The 17,805-nt window shown below is 47.5% G+C and overlaps 1 protein-coding gene across 1 annotated transcript in view; it reads left to right on the forward strand.

Moving 5' to 3' along the window:
- Window positions 1–17,441, forward strand: part of Gypc (glycophorin C (Gerbich blood group)) — a 35,665-nt gene extending 18,224 nt beyond the window's left edge. Inside the window, exons 2-3 of the mRNA XM_055625549.1 lie at window positions 12,266–12,316; window positions 15,583–17,441. Of these exons, the coding sequence (XP_055481524.1) occupies window positions 12,266–12,316; window positions 15,583–15,776 (245 nt within the window). The 3' untranslated portion in view covers window positions 15,777–17,441. The remainder of the gene's footprint in view (window positions 1–12,265; window positions 12,317–15,582) is intronic.
- The last annotated feature ends 364 nt before the right edge of the window (window positions 17,442–17,805 follow it).

Raw genomic sequence — 17,805 nt, forward strand, 5'->3', positions numbered from 1 at the left:
TACATACATACATACATACATACATACATACATACATACATACATACATACACACATACACACACACACACACACACACATGCATTTGTGGCTTCTTGGCCTTAAAAAAAATAATGTAGGCAAATATAAATCACAAGACCTAGATAAGGAATGGGAAAAGGTGGAGTAGCAGCTTGCCAAAGTGCTAGAATGGGAAGTTCCTAAAGCATTCTATCAGCTAGGAAAACAGTGGGAGGAGGGAGGAAGAAAATAGTGGGACAGAAATAGTGGAGAAAAAAAAATGGCCTATCCTTCCATGAGCACAGACAAAAGACATGACAGGGTTGGGGTTGTAGGCTGGTAGCTCCCTGATTCCATCCCAGATACAAAGAGGAAATGAACTGGTGACTCACTGGAGTGCTTTTCCTGCCCTGATACCTAGCCAACAGGATTTGGAGGGGCAACGAACGGTAAGCAGCACCATGGGAAACACTCAGGAAACCCAACTGGTCCTGATGATAAGTAAGCACTTGTCCTGAGCCTTCTGCAGCCCATCCTCCTCCACAGCAGAGGTCCAGGCTTCTGCTTTCTGAGGCTCCATGTGTACACATGTGTGGATATGCTTATGACCACATGTGCACACAGGAGGATAATAACGAAGAGCTCTCATGTAGGAAGCGTCAGCCTAGGGAGCCATCCAGGATATTTCCATGTCCTTCTGTACAGAGCAGGGCCCATGTAGCTGGGGATGGTTAGGGAGTCAGGACTCCTGCCAAATCTCTGACACCAAATTCCAGGGCCCCTGTGTCACCCGCTTCAGTGACCTCTTGAGCTGTGAGGTTACTTTAGGAAAGAGTAGTTTTGTTTTATTTGCATATTGCATGGTTTGCATATTATCTTTTCCCAGGGAATATGTTCCCAATATTTAAACGCAAATGCACTCTGCCTTACAACATACCCTTTTCAAATACAAGTCCAGCATTCGAGGAGTCAAACTGCAGTGTCCCTCAGAGAAGCCTACTATGTGATAGAGAGCACTGGGATTTTGCAGAAAGAATGTCCAGCTTAAAAATTTGGCTCTAAAATACCCAAGGTTCTGGAGGCTTTCCCTAGCATCTTTTAAGGAAGTTAAGCTCAATTTAGGAACCTTAGTTATCTGAGGAATTTACATCCAGTGTGTGGATATCTAAGAAGTTTGTAGTGTCAGGAACTGTGTATCACTCCCACCTGGTCCTTATCAGTATGGTTTCCTGCAAGCCTGGCCCAGCCCTGAAAGAGAGGTTCTCCTCTGTGTAGTCGGCACCAGTTCTGTAGCCCTGAAACTCGTGCAGAGCTTCCCGGTATCAAGAGGAAGAGCAATGTTGCAGAAAGGACAGGAAGGACACCCACTTCCCACTCCCCTGCCTTTCCTTCCCTCCAGAATGCTTTCCCCATACACTTTCCTCTTTTGGGCCACACTCTGCATTCAGCTGCCTGGGCACCCCGCCCCCCCCCCCCGCCTTTGCTCACCCCACCTGTCGCCTGTCAGAGCTCTGCTGTCTGCCTTGGACTGTGGAAACTCAGCCGCAAATCATGATGCCATCCAATGACAAGGGAGGTAACAGTTAGCCAAGTGCTCACTATGGGGGGCTTGAGGACCTGAGTCTGATCCCCACAACCCACGTAGAAAAACCAGCAGGATTAGTTTGCTCTTAAAAGTCCAGCACAGGGGAGTAGAGACAGGAGAATCCCTGAAGATCACCTACCAGTTAGCCTAGCTCACTGGAGAGCCCTACATCTCAGTGAGAGACCCTGCCTTAGAAGTCAAGATGGACAGTGTCCTGAGGAATAAAACCAGAGAGTGACCGCTGGCCTGTAACCCACACACATGCACGCCCACACCCACACACAAAGAGACTCTCCAAGAGAAGGTTGTAAAACTCCTTTCCACCTCCTCCTACCCAACTGTCCTGCTTGTTATGGATGCGGAATCTCTTGCTGCCCAGGAAGGAAAGAACACCTTCCCATCCGTGTGGAGACAAGTGAGCCTCCTGGAGTTAGCATGGCTAACTAAGTCATTATTATTGACACTTGTAATCTGATTGAGGACATCGAGTCTCATAGTTAGGTGCCTAATTATACTGAAAAGGCAATTATATTCTTAAGTGAATTCAGTCCTTTAGAGAGGTGGCCAGCATGAGCACGCAAGGGCCAGTGGGGAAGCAGGGACTTAGGCATCTGTGTGATGCGACTCAGGGCTGCACAGGGCCTGCCAATCTGCACTTGAGTCACATACATGAGCACATGCAAAGCACACGTGGATACACATGTGTGAGGAGGACATAACCCTCAGCCTCTGTCCATGGGGTTCAGGCCAGAAACTTAATAAATGATAGCCTCTTGTGTGACTGGAAGCTTACCGTACCTCTGTGGACGCACGGTTTAGAGAATCCCGGTACGTAGTAGAAGTTATACAGCAGGTGTCATTCTGCAGGAAGCAGTGTTGTTTAAGAATGGGTCGTACTGGCCTGGAACCCAACCAGTAGGCTAGGCTGGCTGTCCAGTGAACCCCAGGGACCCCTGGGTCAAAGTTACAGGTGCACATCGGATCTCTTCTCTTTTTTTTTTCTTTTAAACATAGATTCTGGTGCTTGAACTCAGGTCCTCACATTTGCAAGGCAAGTTTTAACCAACTAAGTCACCTCCTCCACCCCTGCAAAGGGCTTGATAGAAACGAGTCACTCTGCAAGCTGTGGTTTGTGGCCCGGGTTTGCACAGGCAGCTCAACAAGGGCTTTCCCTTCTTAAATGTTACTCTCACCTCTCTCAGTGACAAAATGTCAGACAGACACCACTTAAGGGGTGCAAGGTTTATTTCCCCACATGGTTTCAGAGGGAGCGGTCCACGGTCGTGAGGCAGGGTAGAGGCAAACAAGTGAGGTGGAGGTTAAGGAAGTTGAGGATAGAGGGGAATAAGTGCTGGCCATAGCCTTCAAAAGCTTGCTGCAGTAGTTACTGGGGTCAGAGACCGTGTCCTGACAGTTCTAATAAGCCAGGCTCTGCCTGCCCTCAAAAAGCCAATTTGAAGGCAAATTAATGGTAAGAGCATAAAATGGTAATTTCCGTGATGAGAGACACAGGGACCCAGTGATTCCCACCCTCGAGCGGCCTCTTACCATCTGGTTGTGGCGGGCCACCCAGAGAAATTCCAGTATTCTGTGTTGGCTTGTGGAGCTCTGTAGCTTTCCTGATGAACAATCAGACAAATATCTCATGACCGATACTGAAGTTTCTTTTAATAACCCATGTCTTCTGGAAGCAGCACTGTTCACTCATGCATGGTCTCTTCAGTCCATTTGCATATAGATTAGTTTACGAAGTAGTGAGTTCCCATAAGACTTTTTCACACATCTGTAGCTTTGGTGAACTCACCCCAACTCTTCTCCATTCCCACGTAAGCCTTTAACCTCATATTTTGCTTCACCTCTTTTATCACTACCAGCCTTGTCTCAGTTACGTTTCCATTATTGTAACAAAGCATCACGTCCAAGGCAACTTATAAAAGATGTTTAGTTTAGGATTGACAGTTTCAGGGCAGAACCGTAGTGGCAGGAACAGCTGAGAGCTGACATCTTGATCTGCAAATAGTAGGCAGAGGGAGAAACATACTGGGAATGACATGAGAATGTTTAAGCCTCAAAGCCTGCCCCCTGTAACACACCTCATCCAACAAAACCACACCTCTGAATCCTTCCCAAACAGTTCCACCAACCAGGGACTGAGTGTTCAAACATATGAGCCTAAGGGAACATTCTCCTTCAAACCACTGCAAGCCATCCTTCTGTGGGACAAGCACATTCACTGTCACTGACAGCATTTAAAAACAGAATTTAGGGTTCTCCCTCTTTGAATATCTCCTTTCTGGTGGTTCTGTGTGCTAGAACTGACTGCACCACAGTTTCTGCAGCGGTTCAACTATGCTTTTGTTCTTTTCTCAGGATAGAAGCTGTAAGAAATGGAAAACCAACCCCAGTGGTTTCTTTTGTGAAAGCATTCCTTAAAAAAAATCTGCTTTATCTATTTCACCACTGAGAATTACCCTTGACTTTATCCAGAATCTTATTATCTGTGAAGAGGTGAGATGCCACTTGGAGGTCATTGCTAGGATGGGAGCAGAATCTCCCTTGAAATTCTGGTGGGGAATTTTGTTAAAACTCAAAAATTAATATTAGAAGAATGCTCTGTTTTAAACATTCAGCCTGGCCATGAGCAAGTTTGTCTATCCACATGATTCTTTGGTGTTTGTCAGTATAATTTTCTTCATTTAGATTCTGAATTCTTACTAGATAAAAATTTAAATTTGCTATCTGAACCAATTGTGGTTCACTCTTCTTCCTTATTTTCAGCTGCATGTTTATAACAGGGACTTCACGGGAGTCTTTTAGCTGTGAGCGTTTTCTTCCCCTGCTGCACATCATTTGGTTTCTTCTTCATTTTCAGCACATACCCTCTACTTAATGTCAAGTCCGCTGAGAACATCAGTTGTCCAGTTCAGTTTCTGATCTGAACTCTTTGGGTTGTGATTACTGTCAGGCTATTTAAAATTTTGACTTTTCAGCTGAAAGTTAACACATAAAAATACCATGAAACATTGGGGGCAGGGTCTTCATAGATGACACGGGGACTCTTGCCTGCCCAGGACTCACTTACAGTCAGGCCACTAAGCTCAGTGGCCACCCACAGAAAATGGGGTGCAAAAGCAGAGGATTCTTACCTAAAAGGAGGAACAAGGGGTGCAAACCACTCCAAAGGCTGGCAGTAGAACTTGGACTATGTCTTCAGCAAAAGACACAATCACTCATCCATCCAAATTTGGCCTGTCACTCATCGGAAGGTAGTGGGGCCAGGGATGAACAGCTAGCTTCTCAGACAACATCTGGACTCCTCTGGAAGACACTTGACTTTTGACCCTGAAGAAACAAAGGGTCTGGTCCTGCACCTGAGTGGGAAGCTGAGGGGCAAGGGCAGAGCAAGCTTCCTGAACAGTCGCTAGACATATCCAGGTACCACCCCCCAGGCTACCTCCTAGACCTACACGTCTTCATGTGGTTTTGTGTAGTTCCATGCCCAGTGACTCATATACCCCCAGTATCCTGCCCACGGGCACCACTGCGGCCACATCCAAGTCTTAACTCAGCCTCTCCTTCAGCATAACTTTCCCTGAGTCTGCCCGTGGTCATGTGACCACCCCCATACTTAGATCTCTTGACAGCACCGGGACCCCTTCTAGCTCTTCCTGGTATCTTTGAAGTATGGTGCCATCCTTCCACCAAGCACAAAGTGGCTCCCTAAGGCTGTTGTCTCTTTCACATGTGACCCCCATAAGCACACACAGGCAGTATTACTTCATTACAGGACACCTTCCATTTGACTTCAACCGCATAGCATTGGCTCTCGTGCTAGGTGGCATTACCAGTGAGGACAGCACCCAGTGAGTCCACATTCCAGTCACCCCACTCTCTGCTCACCTCAGCTAACTCTATCTTATACTCCTCCTTGGTCCCATAGGCACCTCCAGCCCAGTGACGCAGCCAACCTGGCCCCAGGTCACTGCCATACCTTCTGTTTTCTCACTTCTATCGCATGTAGCTCAGGTTCTAGGGGCCATCGTCACAGAATCTCATCATGGAGGAACTCCCAGAAAGCCGCTTTCCTAGGGCCCTAATTCTATCATATAGTAAAAAGTTTGGAGGTCATGAACTGAGGAGATGGCTCCGTTGATAAAGTGCTTGCTGAGTAAGCAGTGGGGAATTTGGATCCCCAGAACTCACACAGAAGCTGAGCAGGTAGGACAGCCACCTGTAATCCCAGCACCTTGGATGTACAGGTGGCTAGAGTAGTTGGACTCAGAAAGCTCTGGGTTCTGTAACGTACTCTGCCTCTATAATTAAAATGGAGACTGAACGGTCCTCTAAATACACACATACACGGGAGAGGGGCAGGTGCCGCTACAGGCACCATACCCACATATATGCACAGTGCACACACATACACATGCAGAAGAAGAAGATGAAGAAGAGCAACAAGAAGAAGAAAGAAAGAAAAAAGAAGAAGAAAAGCATGCCGACCAAAAAGTGAGACAAAGTCACTGTTGAGTTAGTGACTTTGGAAGAGGAAGCAAGAGATACAGATAAAGCTGGAAAGTTTGAAGATGGCCTCACAGATGGCGATAAAGGGAAAAGATGAGGCAAGAAGTCAAAAGGAAAAACTGCATTTATAAGCTTCAGCACTAAGTTTTCTGCTCTGAGCCTTAAATAAGAGAGTCAGCTGGACCTTCCCTCTTAGAGTTGTAGACAGAGGTCTACTAACTAATCCAGGAGTCAGGAAACATTTCCAGAGCCTCTAGAGAGATAGCCAAAGCCAAGATCACTGAGAAACCAGCTGAATGTGACACCAGTAATAATCTCAAGGTTCCACAGACACAGAGCCTGGGAGGCAGCATCTTGTAAATCCAAATGTGCTTCCTTGAGAGAGCACAGCTGACCTTTCTTCCCCCAAGGAAGGTTGTATCGATGTGTGTTTGGACACCAGCCACAGTTCATGCTCTTCAGTCCACACCTGAAGCCAAGGAAAGGGTAAAAGGAGCAACCCAACATTCCTTCACTGTTTCCCCATGGGAAAGGAGAATGTCTGTTCTAAGCAGCTTCTTACTCTGATGTACCAAGGCTGTATGAACACATGGATGGCCATTCAGAGGTGGTGGCCAAGCACCCACTGTCCAACAGTAGTTGGCATGGTCTGAAGGCACTGGAAGAGGTGCTATGGGGCCACAGAGGAAGGTAGGCTGGGATTTTTGGTCAGCAACTTTCAAGATCCTGTGATGATAGCCAGTTCCAAGAATTTATCCCCATTTCATGTGCTACCTTAAAAGTAGTACATGGTGACCTGGGGATCTGGAACATATATTGCCCTTGCAGAGGACCTGAGTTTGGTTTCCAGGACCCCTTTTGGGTAGCTCACAACGACCTATAGCTCCAGCTCCAGGAGAGCTGTCATTCACAGCCTCTGCAAGTTCCTACAGTCTCATGCATTCACACACACACACACACACACACACACACACACACACACTTTATTTTTGTGTGTCTGTGCATATGTGTATGTTCATGTGGAAGGTGCACATACATGCATGTGGTTGTGTGACACTCTCTTGGGAAGACATGAATACTTATCTCAGATAGGAAACCAACAGCAGACCCAAGTAAGGATACCGCCAGCAGCGATCTGTGGCTCTCCAGCCCTGCCCCCAGGTCATTTTTATGCCTGCACTCTTGAATTTGAGAGTAAGAAGTATCTCCCTCAGTCTCATGATTACCTTCTACCTCTGCCCTGCAGAGAAGGAAAGAAAAGAACGCTGACAGGAACAATGTTTCATACTGCCCCAGGGTGTGGATTCTACCTCCAGTGGGCACTGAAGAAGGACACCAAGATCCAAGAGTATGTAACTCTTTCCCTTCATAGATGATGAAAACACTACTCTCCTCCTTTCCTGTCTCTAACCCAAAAGACAGTCCTGGTGTAACAGCGAGGGACAGCGACATAGTTTCACACTGTTCCCCCTCGACAGCCTAAGGAGATCCCCTAGATTTTTCTGCTCCTTGATTAAGGTCAAACCAGTGTTCGCAGCATTGACACTGAAAAGAATTTCAAGAGCAGCTGGGATAACGAAGAGGAGAATTCATTAAAGACATCTCAGTATAGGCTTGAGCATAGAGGTTAAAGGAAAAGGGGTGCTCATGGAGAAAGAAGGCATGCCTGCGAGCCTGAGTGTGGGGCTTCTCAAAGATGCACAGAAAGTAAGACTATTCCCAAGTCTCTCACATCCCTCAAGGGAGGGTCACAATTAATTTTTGTAGCATTAGCTGTCTGTATCAGTCAGGGCTCTCTAAAAGAACTGGACTGATAGAACGAATATGCATATTAAAAGGGGATTTTTTTTAGATTGTCTCATAGGATGTGGTCCAGTTAGCCCCAGTAATCACTGCCTCGCACTGAAGAGGCTGAGAGTCCTGTAGTTGTCAATCCATGGGACCAAGTATCTTGGAAGTTCCAGTCTGGCGCTGGAGAGCTGGACTATCCCTGTCGAGCTGCTGGTGTTTATATTGTAGTCCCAAAGAAGAAGGTCCTAGTATGGGCGAAGGATGCTTCAGCAACAGGATAGACTTGGAGCAAAGGCTCGACAGCAGTGGCGGCAAGCCAGTGAAAGGCTTAGTTTCCTTCTTCTGTGTCCTTTTGTCTGGGCAGCCACTATATCGTGTAGAGCAGATTTAATGTGGGTCTTCCTGCCTGATCTGACTAAGAAAATACCTCCCAGGTGTGCCAAACTGCTCAAGTTAGAGTAGGCAAGCACAAGCAGTGGGCTGTTGATCTAGCTCCACCTGACAAGACACCTCCATCAGATTTCCTGTGGGCAAGTCTGTAGAACATTTTCTTGATTAGTAATTGATGTGAAGGGGTCTAAGTCATTGTCCTCAGTGCCACCTTTGGGCAGATGACTCTGAACTGTACAGGAAAGCAGGCTGAGAAAGCCATGATGTGCAAGCCAGTAAGCAGTATTCTTTCAGCAGTATTCCTCGGGTACCTGTCTCGAGTTCCCGCCTGGACTTTCCTCAGTGGACTATGACTAGCGCTGTGGAAGCCAAAGAATCCCTTTCCTCCTCAAGTTGCTTGTGATGCCTTATTACAGGGATAGAAACCCTAAGACAGGGACCATCTCATTCAAAGCACTACATGCCTCATCTGAAAGCCAGAATACCAAAATACCAAGGCTTTCCACTGGCCAGTGTCCTACAATGGGCTCCAGGCTTTCCCGGGACTAAAGTGTGTGTGTGTGTGTGTGTGTGTGTGTGTGTGTGTGTGTATGTGTGTGTGTGTGTGTGTGTGTGTGTGTGGCCAGAGCATGTCTTTGGGTTCCTGCTGTATCACTGCGTTATTTTAAATACAGAAAAGGAAAGAAAGAAAGAAAGAAAGAAAGAAAGAAAGAAAGAAAGAAAGAAAGAAAGAAAGAAAGAAAGAAAGAAAGAAAGAAAGAAAGAAAGAAAAAGAAACTCCCAGTTGTCCAATTATACCAATGAAGACTCAGGAGCCAGCTATTGGGGTGAAAGTCTTCTAGCTCAGAGAGGCAGAGAAAGCACCCAGCTGACTTTCCTACTCAGCTCATATCCCAGAGGAAAAAAACCAAAGCTAAAAGCCAAAAGCCAGAAAGTCCCTTCTTCTTCTCCTCACTATCTTAAATTTTAAATTCCCTTCTCTCAGTGCCCCTCCTTTCTGTTTAATCCCTGTCAGCTGGTTGGTTACTCTGACTCTTGACCCAGGGTTGACTTTATTTAGCTCTTGGATTGAAGGTATGTGCTAGGGCTGAGCCATGCCATACAAGAAATAGGTTTTTACAGTTCACAATATCTCAGGGTTCACAATGGGATCAAATACCCTGAAACATCCCTGTCTTATTCTCTTGAGACAGAATCTCTCACTGAATCTGGGGCTAGGCTAGTAGCCAGCAAATTCCAGCAATGTTCCAGCTTCTACCCCTCTCCTAGCACTGGGGTTACACGTTCGTACAGCCGTACCCAGCTTTTCAAATAGGTACTGAGGATTTGAACTCATGTTCCTATGCTTATGCACAAAGCACTGTTAGCCACGGAGCCATCCTGAAATTAATGACTTCTGCCTCTCATGAGTAAGCTGTTTGACCCAGGGTAGACACACATGGGGGGGCGGGGGCAGACTCCCAAATCCATTAAATGAAAGTAATAAGAACTCACTGGGACTGACATGAGTTAAAGCCTGCTAAGTGCTGAGAACAGTGATCCCTTCGTACACAGAAAAAAAAAAATTACTAATTCTTTTTTTTTTTTCTTTTTGAGACAAGTCTCACTATGCAACTTTGGATGACCTTAAACGTGGGGCCTTGAACTCACTGAGTTACCTGCCTCTGCTTCCAGGGTGCTGCAATCGAAGGTGTGCCACCACACCTGACCCCTAATTCTTTCTTAAAAGAAGAGGAAGTTAGCCAGGAGACATCTCTCAGTGTTAGGGCATTTGCCTAGCGTTGAAGATGCCCTGGGTCTTTGAGCTTCTTAGCCAACTGTGCTGCCTTGAGCAAATGCTGCTCTTTCTTACTAATCTATAAAGCACTGGTGGTCAGGAATGGTCCAAAATCCAGCTACTAATGCCATTCACTTGTGTGTAGATAGATTTGTTCATGTGTTGGGTGGATATTTATTCAGAACCTACTCTGTGCTCTGTATTCAACCACAAGCCTCCAGTTGAACTTGCTTCTTCTCACTTGTGAGCGATGGAGCTTTGAAGTAAACATAGAGCCCAGATACTGGTTCCAGTAAGCCCTGCCCTATTCCCTGGGTGGGTACCTACTGTGTCTGTCCATCTGCTAACTTAATATCTGTGGTGCCTGGTTTTATGCTCCCACACTGGAGTTCATTGCTGACCCCAGGCTGCTATCTCCGGACTCTCTCCTAAGCACTGCCTCCTCCAGACTCCAGCAGCCAGTGTCTTATCAGATCGAGGCACAGGCACGGTAACTGCCCTGGGGAGAAAGATCTCATTGTACTGTGTCGTGGAGGAGAGGAGATATCAGAGGTACAACTAAAGGAAGTTCCCTTGCTCCAGATCTAAAAGCTGCAGAAAAGTACTCACGGCAACTTCAGTAACTTGGCTAGCTCCGTAAGATGGGCCTTGCCCACTGGACAGTTAATACAAAGACTATACAAGTTAATTGTGTACCATACTATACTACAGTTAATAATAACTGTATACTATGCTATACTATACTGTACTATAATTAATACAAAGCTTGGGGAGAGTAGAGTGCTCAGGGAAAGGTTGAAAGAAAGCCACCTGAAATAAGTAATGAAGCCCCAGCCTGCCGCTGAATGAGCTGTGTGGCCACAGGCATCTCACCTGCCTGAGCGTCAGCATTCAGCCGCATCTCTCAGGAAGACTGTTGTGGGTGTGAGGCAATAGCAAAGCCACACTTGGCATGAGCAGACCTTCAAATGGCCCGTGTCAAACACAGTGGTGCAGGCTTCATTCCACCACAGATAACCCAGCGAGTGTCTAGCCAGTGTGCGCCTCTGTGCTTGGTACAGTAGTGTTGCATTTATTTTCCCGGAGGACATGAACAATTGTCCATTTGCCCTAGACATGGCTCCGATGGCAGGCGAAGTAATGGTTACATCAAAGTCCAACTTGGCCAACCTGGAACTTTGGGGGGCTCACCTAGAGCACGGGCGAAATCTTACTCACAGGAGTGTGGATAACCCCAAATCAGCACATCAGAGGCTGGGGAGCTGGCTTGGCTGGCCAAGCGCCTGCTGTGCAAGCATGGGGACTTGCGTTTGCACCCATAGAAGCCATGTGAAACAGGTGTGGTGGGGTGCTTCTGCAATCCTGACACCAGAGGGCAGAGTGGGGAGGAACCGTGCAGCCGAGTGGTCAGCGCCGGTCCGGTGAGCTCCAGGTTCTGTGAGGCAGAGATGCAGTCTCAAAACTAAGAATCAAAGTCATCCAGAGTGAGCTCTGGCCTCCACACACAGTACACAGGCACGTACCTACACACACACACACACACACACACACACACACACACACCAGTTGCACCACCACAAGCTTCCACATCTCATCTCGTAGGCTGAACTCACAGAAGCTGTATCATGAAATCATCTTGTCGCTAACCTTCTGTGCCCTGTGTACTCTAGTGTCTCCAAAGATCTCTCGTAGCTGGGAGGAGCCAGAAGAGAGTAATGGCTCCAACCTCAGGCGAAGGTCCTAAGACCTCTGCTTCCCCCTCCCTCCTGTTAGGGGATGTCAAAAGCGCCATTGCCGTTAACATGAATACAGCCACCTCTGTGTTGTTCTGCTCATAGAGTTACCCTGGATACCTAGCCAAAGTAGCTTCCGCTCCAAGATGGCGATCATATTATACCACGGACAGGGGATGTCTACGCTACAGCCAGAATCTACAAGGCGTTGGCATGGGCTTCGGTACTGGGCTTCAGTGGGGAGCTGGCATGGTTCTGGAGTGTCCTGTGCTTCGTGGGCTGTTCTCGGCCTGGTTCAGGAAGCAGGCAGAGCTGGGTGTGAGCCTCCGTCGGCAGAAGTCTACGTGCACTATGCTGTTCTCTTCACTGGCAGTTCACCAGGCTGCTTACCAGTGGCCGGGGGTCGGGCAGAGGGGCTTCCAACCGTGCGCCTCCTTTCTCACCGTGGGCTTCTGCTTTTGTCCACAGAGCCTCACCCAGGGACGTCCTACGGCATCATGGAGATTGCCATCACTGCAGGTGAGCTGGTGCGGCAGTGCCCTTCCAGCAGCCAAGAAAGGTCCCAGGCAGAACCGGCTCGAGGATCCGAGTGGAAAGAGAGGCAGCCGTGGCTGCTTCCCTCCTGTTCTGATTTGTCTTCTGATGCTGTAAACACCTCGACCAACAGCAACTCTGGGGAGGAAAAAAAAAAGAGTTTATTTAGCTTATTTTTCCATGTCACAGTCCATCGTTGAGGAAATTCAGGGTATGAACTCAAGCAGGGGCCGAGGCAGGAAGCATGGATGAAAGCTCATGACCAGCACCTTCTTCCAGCTTCCAAGGTTGTGTTTCTTCTAGAGCCCAGGCCCACCTACCATGGGACAGAACCACCCACAGTATTAGCAGCAATCAAGAAAATGCTCCATAGATATGTCCATAGGCCAGTCTGGTTAAGGCAAGTCCTCCACTGAGACTCCTCCTCCGAGGTGTGTATAGATTCATGCCAAGTTAAGAAAAACGATTTCACTGCCCCCAGAGGGAGCCTTGAGAATGGAAAGGAACACTCCAGTCCTGTTAGATAGTGTCCCATATGGTGCCTGGTGGAGTAAGGGCAAGAGGGGCTAGACACACATGTCAAGACATCCTTTCTCTCTGACCCCAGTGGCTCAGGCTGGAGAATGAGTCATCTTTGTTACAAATTGATTAAAAAATGATTTAAAAAATCAGATTAGTAGAAAAGAAAATTGGGACAAGGTCCCTACAGAACAGCTTTTGCAGGGGTCAGGGGGTCACAGAACCATGGTTACCAGCAGCCATGATGAGGCCCTGACGTAGGAGAGAGATGCCCTGCATAGCACGAGAGGGATTCTGAAGCGAGAGATCCTTCAGTTCTAGAAAACAAAGGCCGTTTCTGACTCTTATAGTTTAGGGTGGTGGTAGGTGGTTTGTGGGTAGTTTGGGGGGGGTGGTAGGTGGTAGAGTGGTTTGTGGGTGGTGGTGGGTGGTGGTGGGTGGTAGGGTGGTTTGTGGGGGGTGGTAGGAGGTAGTGATAAGTCCCACCCCATATGACCTAGTCTCTGCTAGGAGTCACCAAGCAGGAAGGTATTTGATAAGAGCAGGGTTATAATCCAAGGTTGTGAGAGTTCTAGGCACCGGCTAGCCTTGCTCCCAGATGAAAAGGGAGGGAGAGATTCAACTGCTTGTGAGAACGGCAGGGTCTCAGCCACTCTCCATGGCCGGATTTGGGAGAGACAACAGGAGAGCTGCCTGATTTTCAGAAACAGGAGAGCAGCAGCTAACCAATCTGTGACCTAACTGTGTAGAGCAGGCTTGGGGTACAAGTAGATAAGCTAACCCAGACCTCTGGGACTTCACAGCTCCCTTGCCTCATATGGTGGTCCCTACCCTGGCTCACACCTCCATCCTAAAAGTTGGACCCTAAGGAGCTTCCCTCTTGTGGATCAAGAGCAACCAAGCCTGGGAGGTGTCTTGCTCTTCTCCCTGTCTTGTGATCCAGTCTTCCCACTCACTGATGCATAGCTCAGAGATCATCTTCAGCTAAAAATAAAGGAGCAACAGGAAGCCGTCAGAGACACCTGTCGATCTCACTCAGATGACCCTTCTCTCACTCATTTGGGCCCTGAGCCCTTGCTTCTCTCAGGAAGTATTATCAACAGGCACACATGTTCCTGTCACAGTCGTAGGGCGCTTAGGAAATTGTTCTGTACAAGGGAGGCACGGAAGCTACCTTCCCACCGTTGTTTCTCTAGTGACCCTGCATGCTAAGTAAGCATAGCTTGACTCTACAGCTGCAAACCTAGTGGCTGAACTTGAAACACCTCCCACGGGATTATTGCTGCTGAACCTTCTGAATTTCCCTCTCCAGACCAAGAGTCTTGACTCTTCCAATCCCACCTTCTGCTCTATTTCTCTGATTCCTGGGACCTAACAAATCCTTGGCAAGAACCTGGGCACATAGCCCACTGAATGGCCAAGCCTACCTCTTCCTGGGGACCTAGGGATCCTCCCCCTCCACCGCCCACCCCCAAAGAATAAATGGTGGAGGCTGGATAGAGGTGGCTCTCCAAAAAGCCCCTCTCCCACTCGTATCGTAGCATACCCAGTCACCCTTGTCTTTTCACCATGTGGACAACCAGTTCTTCCTAGTTTTCTGGGCCTTTTGTCATTTGGGCACAGAAATTATAATTTAATTACAACATTGCCTGAAAAAGTGAAGTCCTACATTCTGTGAGCCCTTCAGCTTCAAAACAATACAGGTACTTGTGTGACTGCTGGTCTCTGTAGAGACAGGGCATTTCCAGGTTTTTGTTTGAAGAACTGAATAATCACCCACAAACAGCAAAGCAACAAGGGCTTTTTTCATTCCAAGGCAAAGCGAAAGAGTATGAATGCCATGAGAGAACAGTTGGCCCTGGGCAGTATTTACACAAGAGTGCCTGGCTGCTGCTAGACTCTTCCTTCTGTGGATATAGGAGGAAGAGGAATTGGGTGCTAGGGATGTCGAGTGGATGAATTTATTTTTTTTTTTGAGATTATAATTTAACTACAACATTTTCCTCTCCCCTTTTCCCCCTCCAAACCCTTCTATATACCCCTCTTGTTCGCTATCCTTTAAACTCATGGCTCCTATTTTTACTAACTTTCATTTCATGCATATGTACATTTCCATATACATACATATTTCTAAATATAACCTGTTTGGTCCATATAATGCTACCGGCGTGCATGTTTGCAGGGATGTCTGGCACTAGTCGGCCAGTTGTCGTACTCTTCCCCGAAGGCCAACTCTCCCACTCCTGACTTTCTTCAGTTGCCTATAGATTTTTGTGTGGGGTTGAGGCCTCACGGAAATCTTCTTTTAGTCAAGTTTGGCAAGTTCATTGGTGTCATCCCTGTTCAGCTTACATTTGGGCAGTAATTGGGTGGATTTTTCGTGTTAAGTGACGGGCGCTGGTTATGTGAGCCTTCGTGTACTAGGCATGTCCTTCCCTGTGATGCATCTGATTTCAATCATATGCATGTTCCGTCATGCATAGACATAAGATAGTCAATAGAAATTCTTTACCCCCAGTGAAAGTCTTGTGATCCTCTCTCCCCGTCTCAACCAGGAAAAGTCAGCAGTTCCATAGACCTAGATATCCCTGTACTTTTTTGCTGATTGGCCATGGCTACCTGGCCTTGCCCAGGAGTACTCTACTCCAAGACTGCATGATGCTCTGCCCAGAGGAAGATCTCATAATGCAACCCTGCCCCAGGCTGACCTGCGTCCTGCCTCTCTCTTGCAGCTGTGATCACCGCTGTGGCCTTGGTCCTGGTCTGCCTCCTCTTTCTCATGCTTCGCTACCTGTACCGACACAAGGGCACCTACCACACCAACGAGGCCAAAGGCACAGAGTTTGCAGAGAGTGCGGATGCAGCCCTGCAGAGTGACCCTGCCCTCCAGGACGCTGGGGACAGCAGCAAGGAGTACTTTATCTGAGGGGTAGAAGACTTCATGTTCCTGCAGGATGCTTCTGGCTGCAGGAGAGACAGTACCCCCACTGTGTGCCACCATTATCAGCACCAGGAGGTCCTCAGAGGCACCCCAAGACTCCTGGGGAGCAGAACACTGGGTGCCTGCCAGGAGCAGCTCTTCCAGGGACTCAGTGGCCACCCGGAGGCTGGCACTGACTCTGCAAGGAAGAGAGAACATCTGGATATGCTGAACCTCCTGGGCAATGCGGGTGTCGTCTCTCACCAGCACGAGAGTCCTCCTCAGTGTGCATGGGGCGGTCGGACCTAGGAGTGGGAGTAGAGAGGTAGGGCATCTGTAAGCTGACTGGGTATGATGGCAACAGATGTCAGTCAACATTTGGGGGGAACAGCAAGTGCCAGAACTAAAAGGCACCTTCGTCTCCCATCAACCCAGCTCAAAATGATTACAAATAAATCTGAAATGTAACTGAGCATCCTGTATCAGACGACACTACTCTAAGTGTCTGGGAAAAAGTACATGCCACCCATGGCTGGTGCGACATTGTGTCTGTGTGCGTGGGGTGAGACCTGTCCAGTTCTGGCAAGAGAACAGGAGAGAGTAACCTTTCCCCTCACTAGCACCAGCCATATGAAACATATGGAAGAAGGAAACATAGCCATCTGGCCACTGGCTGAAGCACTAAATTCTTAATAAAAATATTAGAAAAGGAGAGTTAGTTGTGTTCAGCAACCATGAGCTCCATCATGCCACAGTCCCAAAGAAAATGTTCTTGTGTAAGAAGAGATTGCAGATCTCCAGTCCTGGGCTTAGGTCCTAGCTCCTCTGTACTGGTCCTAGGACCTTAAGCCATGCATTTAACCTCTCCGGCCTTAATGCTGGCATTTCTTCAAGCCAAAATAATGCTAAATTGTGTTACCTCTGGTTCCTAACTCCCAGCAGGAACAGAGTTATACGACACTAGGCAAGCGCTGTGTTCTAGCGTCACTAACAGACCAGATGCATCGCTTGCCTGTGTCGGCTAATGAGAATTCATCTTTGCACCAACCTCTAAAAACCTCCTGGGCAGTCACTAATTTAAAACGAATAACAGGAAGAAAATGAACTAATTAACCGACCCCTTCCGGGTAAGATTGCCAGTGGCTCTGCAGACACTCTAAGGCCAGCATTGCTGAGTTTAAAGACTTCCCCTTGCAGTACTCGGGTTCTCTCAGGAGCCCCCTCAACTGTGCTATCTCTACCTAGGAGCTAGAGGGGAAAAAAAGACCCACATCATGTTCCCCAGGAGACTAATGAGGATACAGGCTCAGTCAAGCCTGGCCGCCAGCCAAGGTAGCATGACGTCCTGGGAATGTTGTGGGGAAGAGAAGCAGGAATTTAATTATAACAAGATGCTATCATTGTCAAGTGCTGGCCAACCCCAGATTAGAGGATATCTGTGTTGTCATCTATGAAGTAAAACGCTAACTACAGCTGTCACCCATTCATCCAGAGAAGCCTGGTCTAAAACCCTTGAACCCAAGGCAGTACTGAACTTCTTGTATTTAGCTTTTTCTCACACACTTATGTTAAGATTTAATTTATAAATTAGGCACAGTAAGAAATTAACTGCAGTAACAGTAAAATGGCATAATTATAACTAAGCTGTAATAAAAGATTCTTGAAACTATGGATTGTTTCTTTCCGGAATTCTTTATTTAACTTTCTCAGCTGACAGTTGGCCATGAGTAATTAGCAAGAGTAATTAGAAACTTCAGAAAGCACCTATGGACGGGGCTGCTGCTGTATCTGCCCTGAGGCTGAGCCACACAACAACAGCCTCGAAAAATAACCGTAGAACAGAACAAACAAAAGGCATAGTCAGGTATCAATGAGCAAAGCTGAATTGACCTCAATGTCTCTACAAGGCCAGGTAGACTGTGGTTCCTGAGGGAAGGAGCTAAGAAATGTTATATTTTCAAATGGGCTTAGCCAGAGACGAACCGTGTCTTTGCAGAATATTTGTGGGTTTTCTTAATATTTATTGTGTGTGTGT

Source organism: Psammomys obesus, unplaced genomic scaffold (genome assembly GCF_907164565.1).
Source record: "Psammomys obesus unplaced genomic scaffold, mPsaObe1.curated_primary_1811, whole genome shotgun sequence".
Lineage (NCBI taxonomy): Eukaryota > Metazoa > Chordata > Mammalia > Rodentia > Muridae > Psammomys > Psammomys obesus.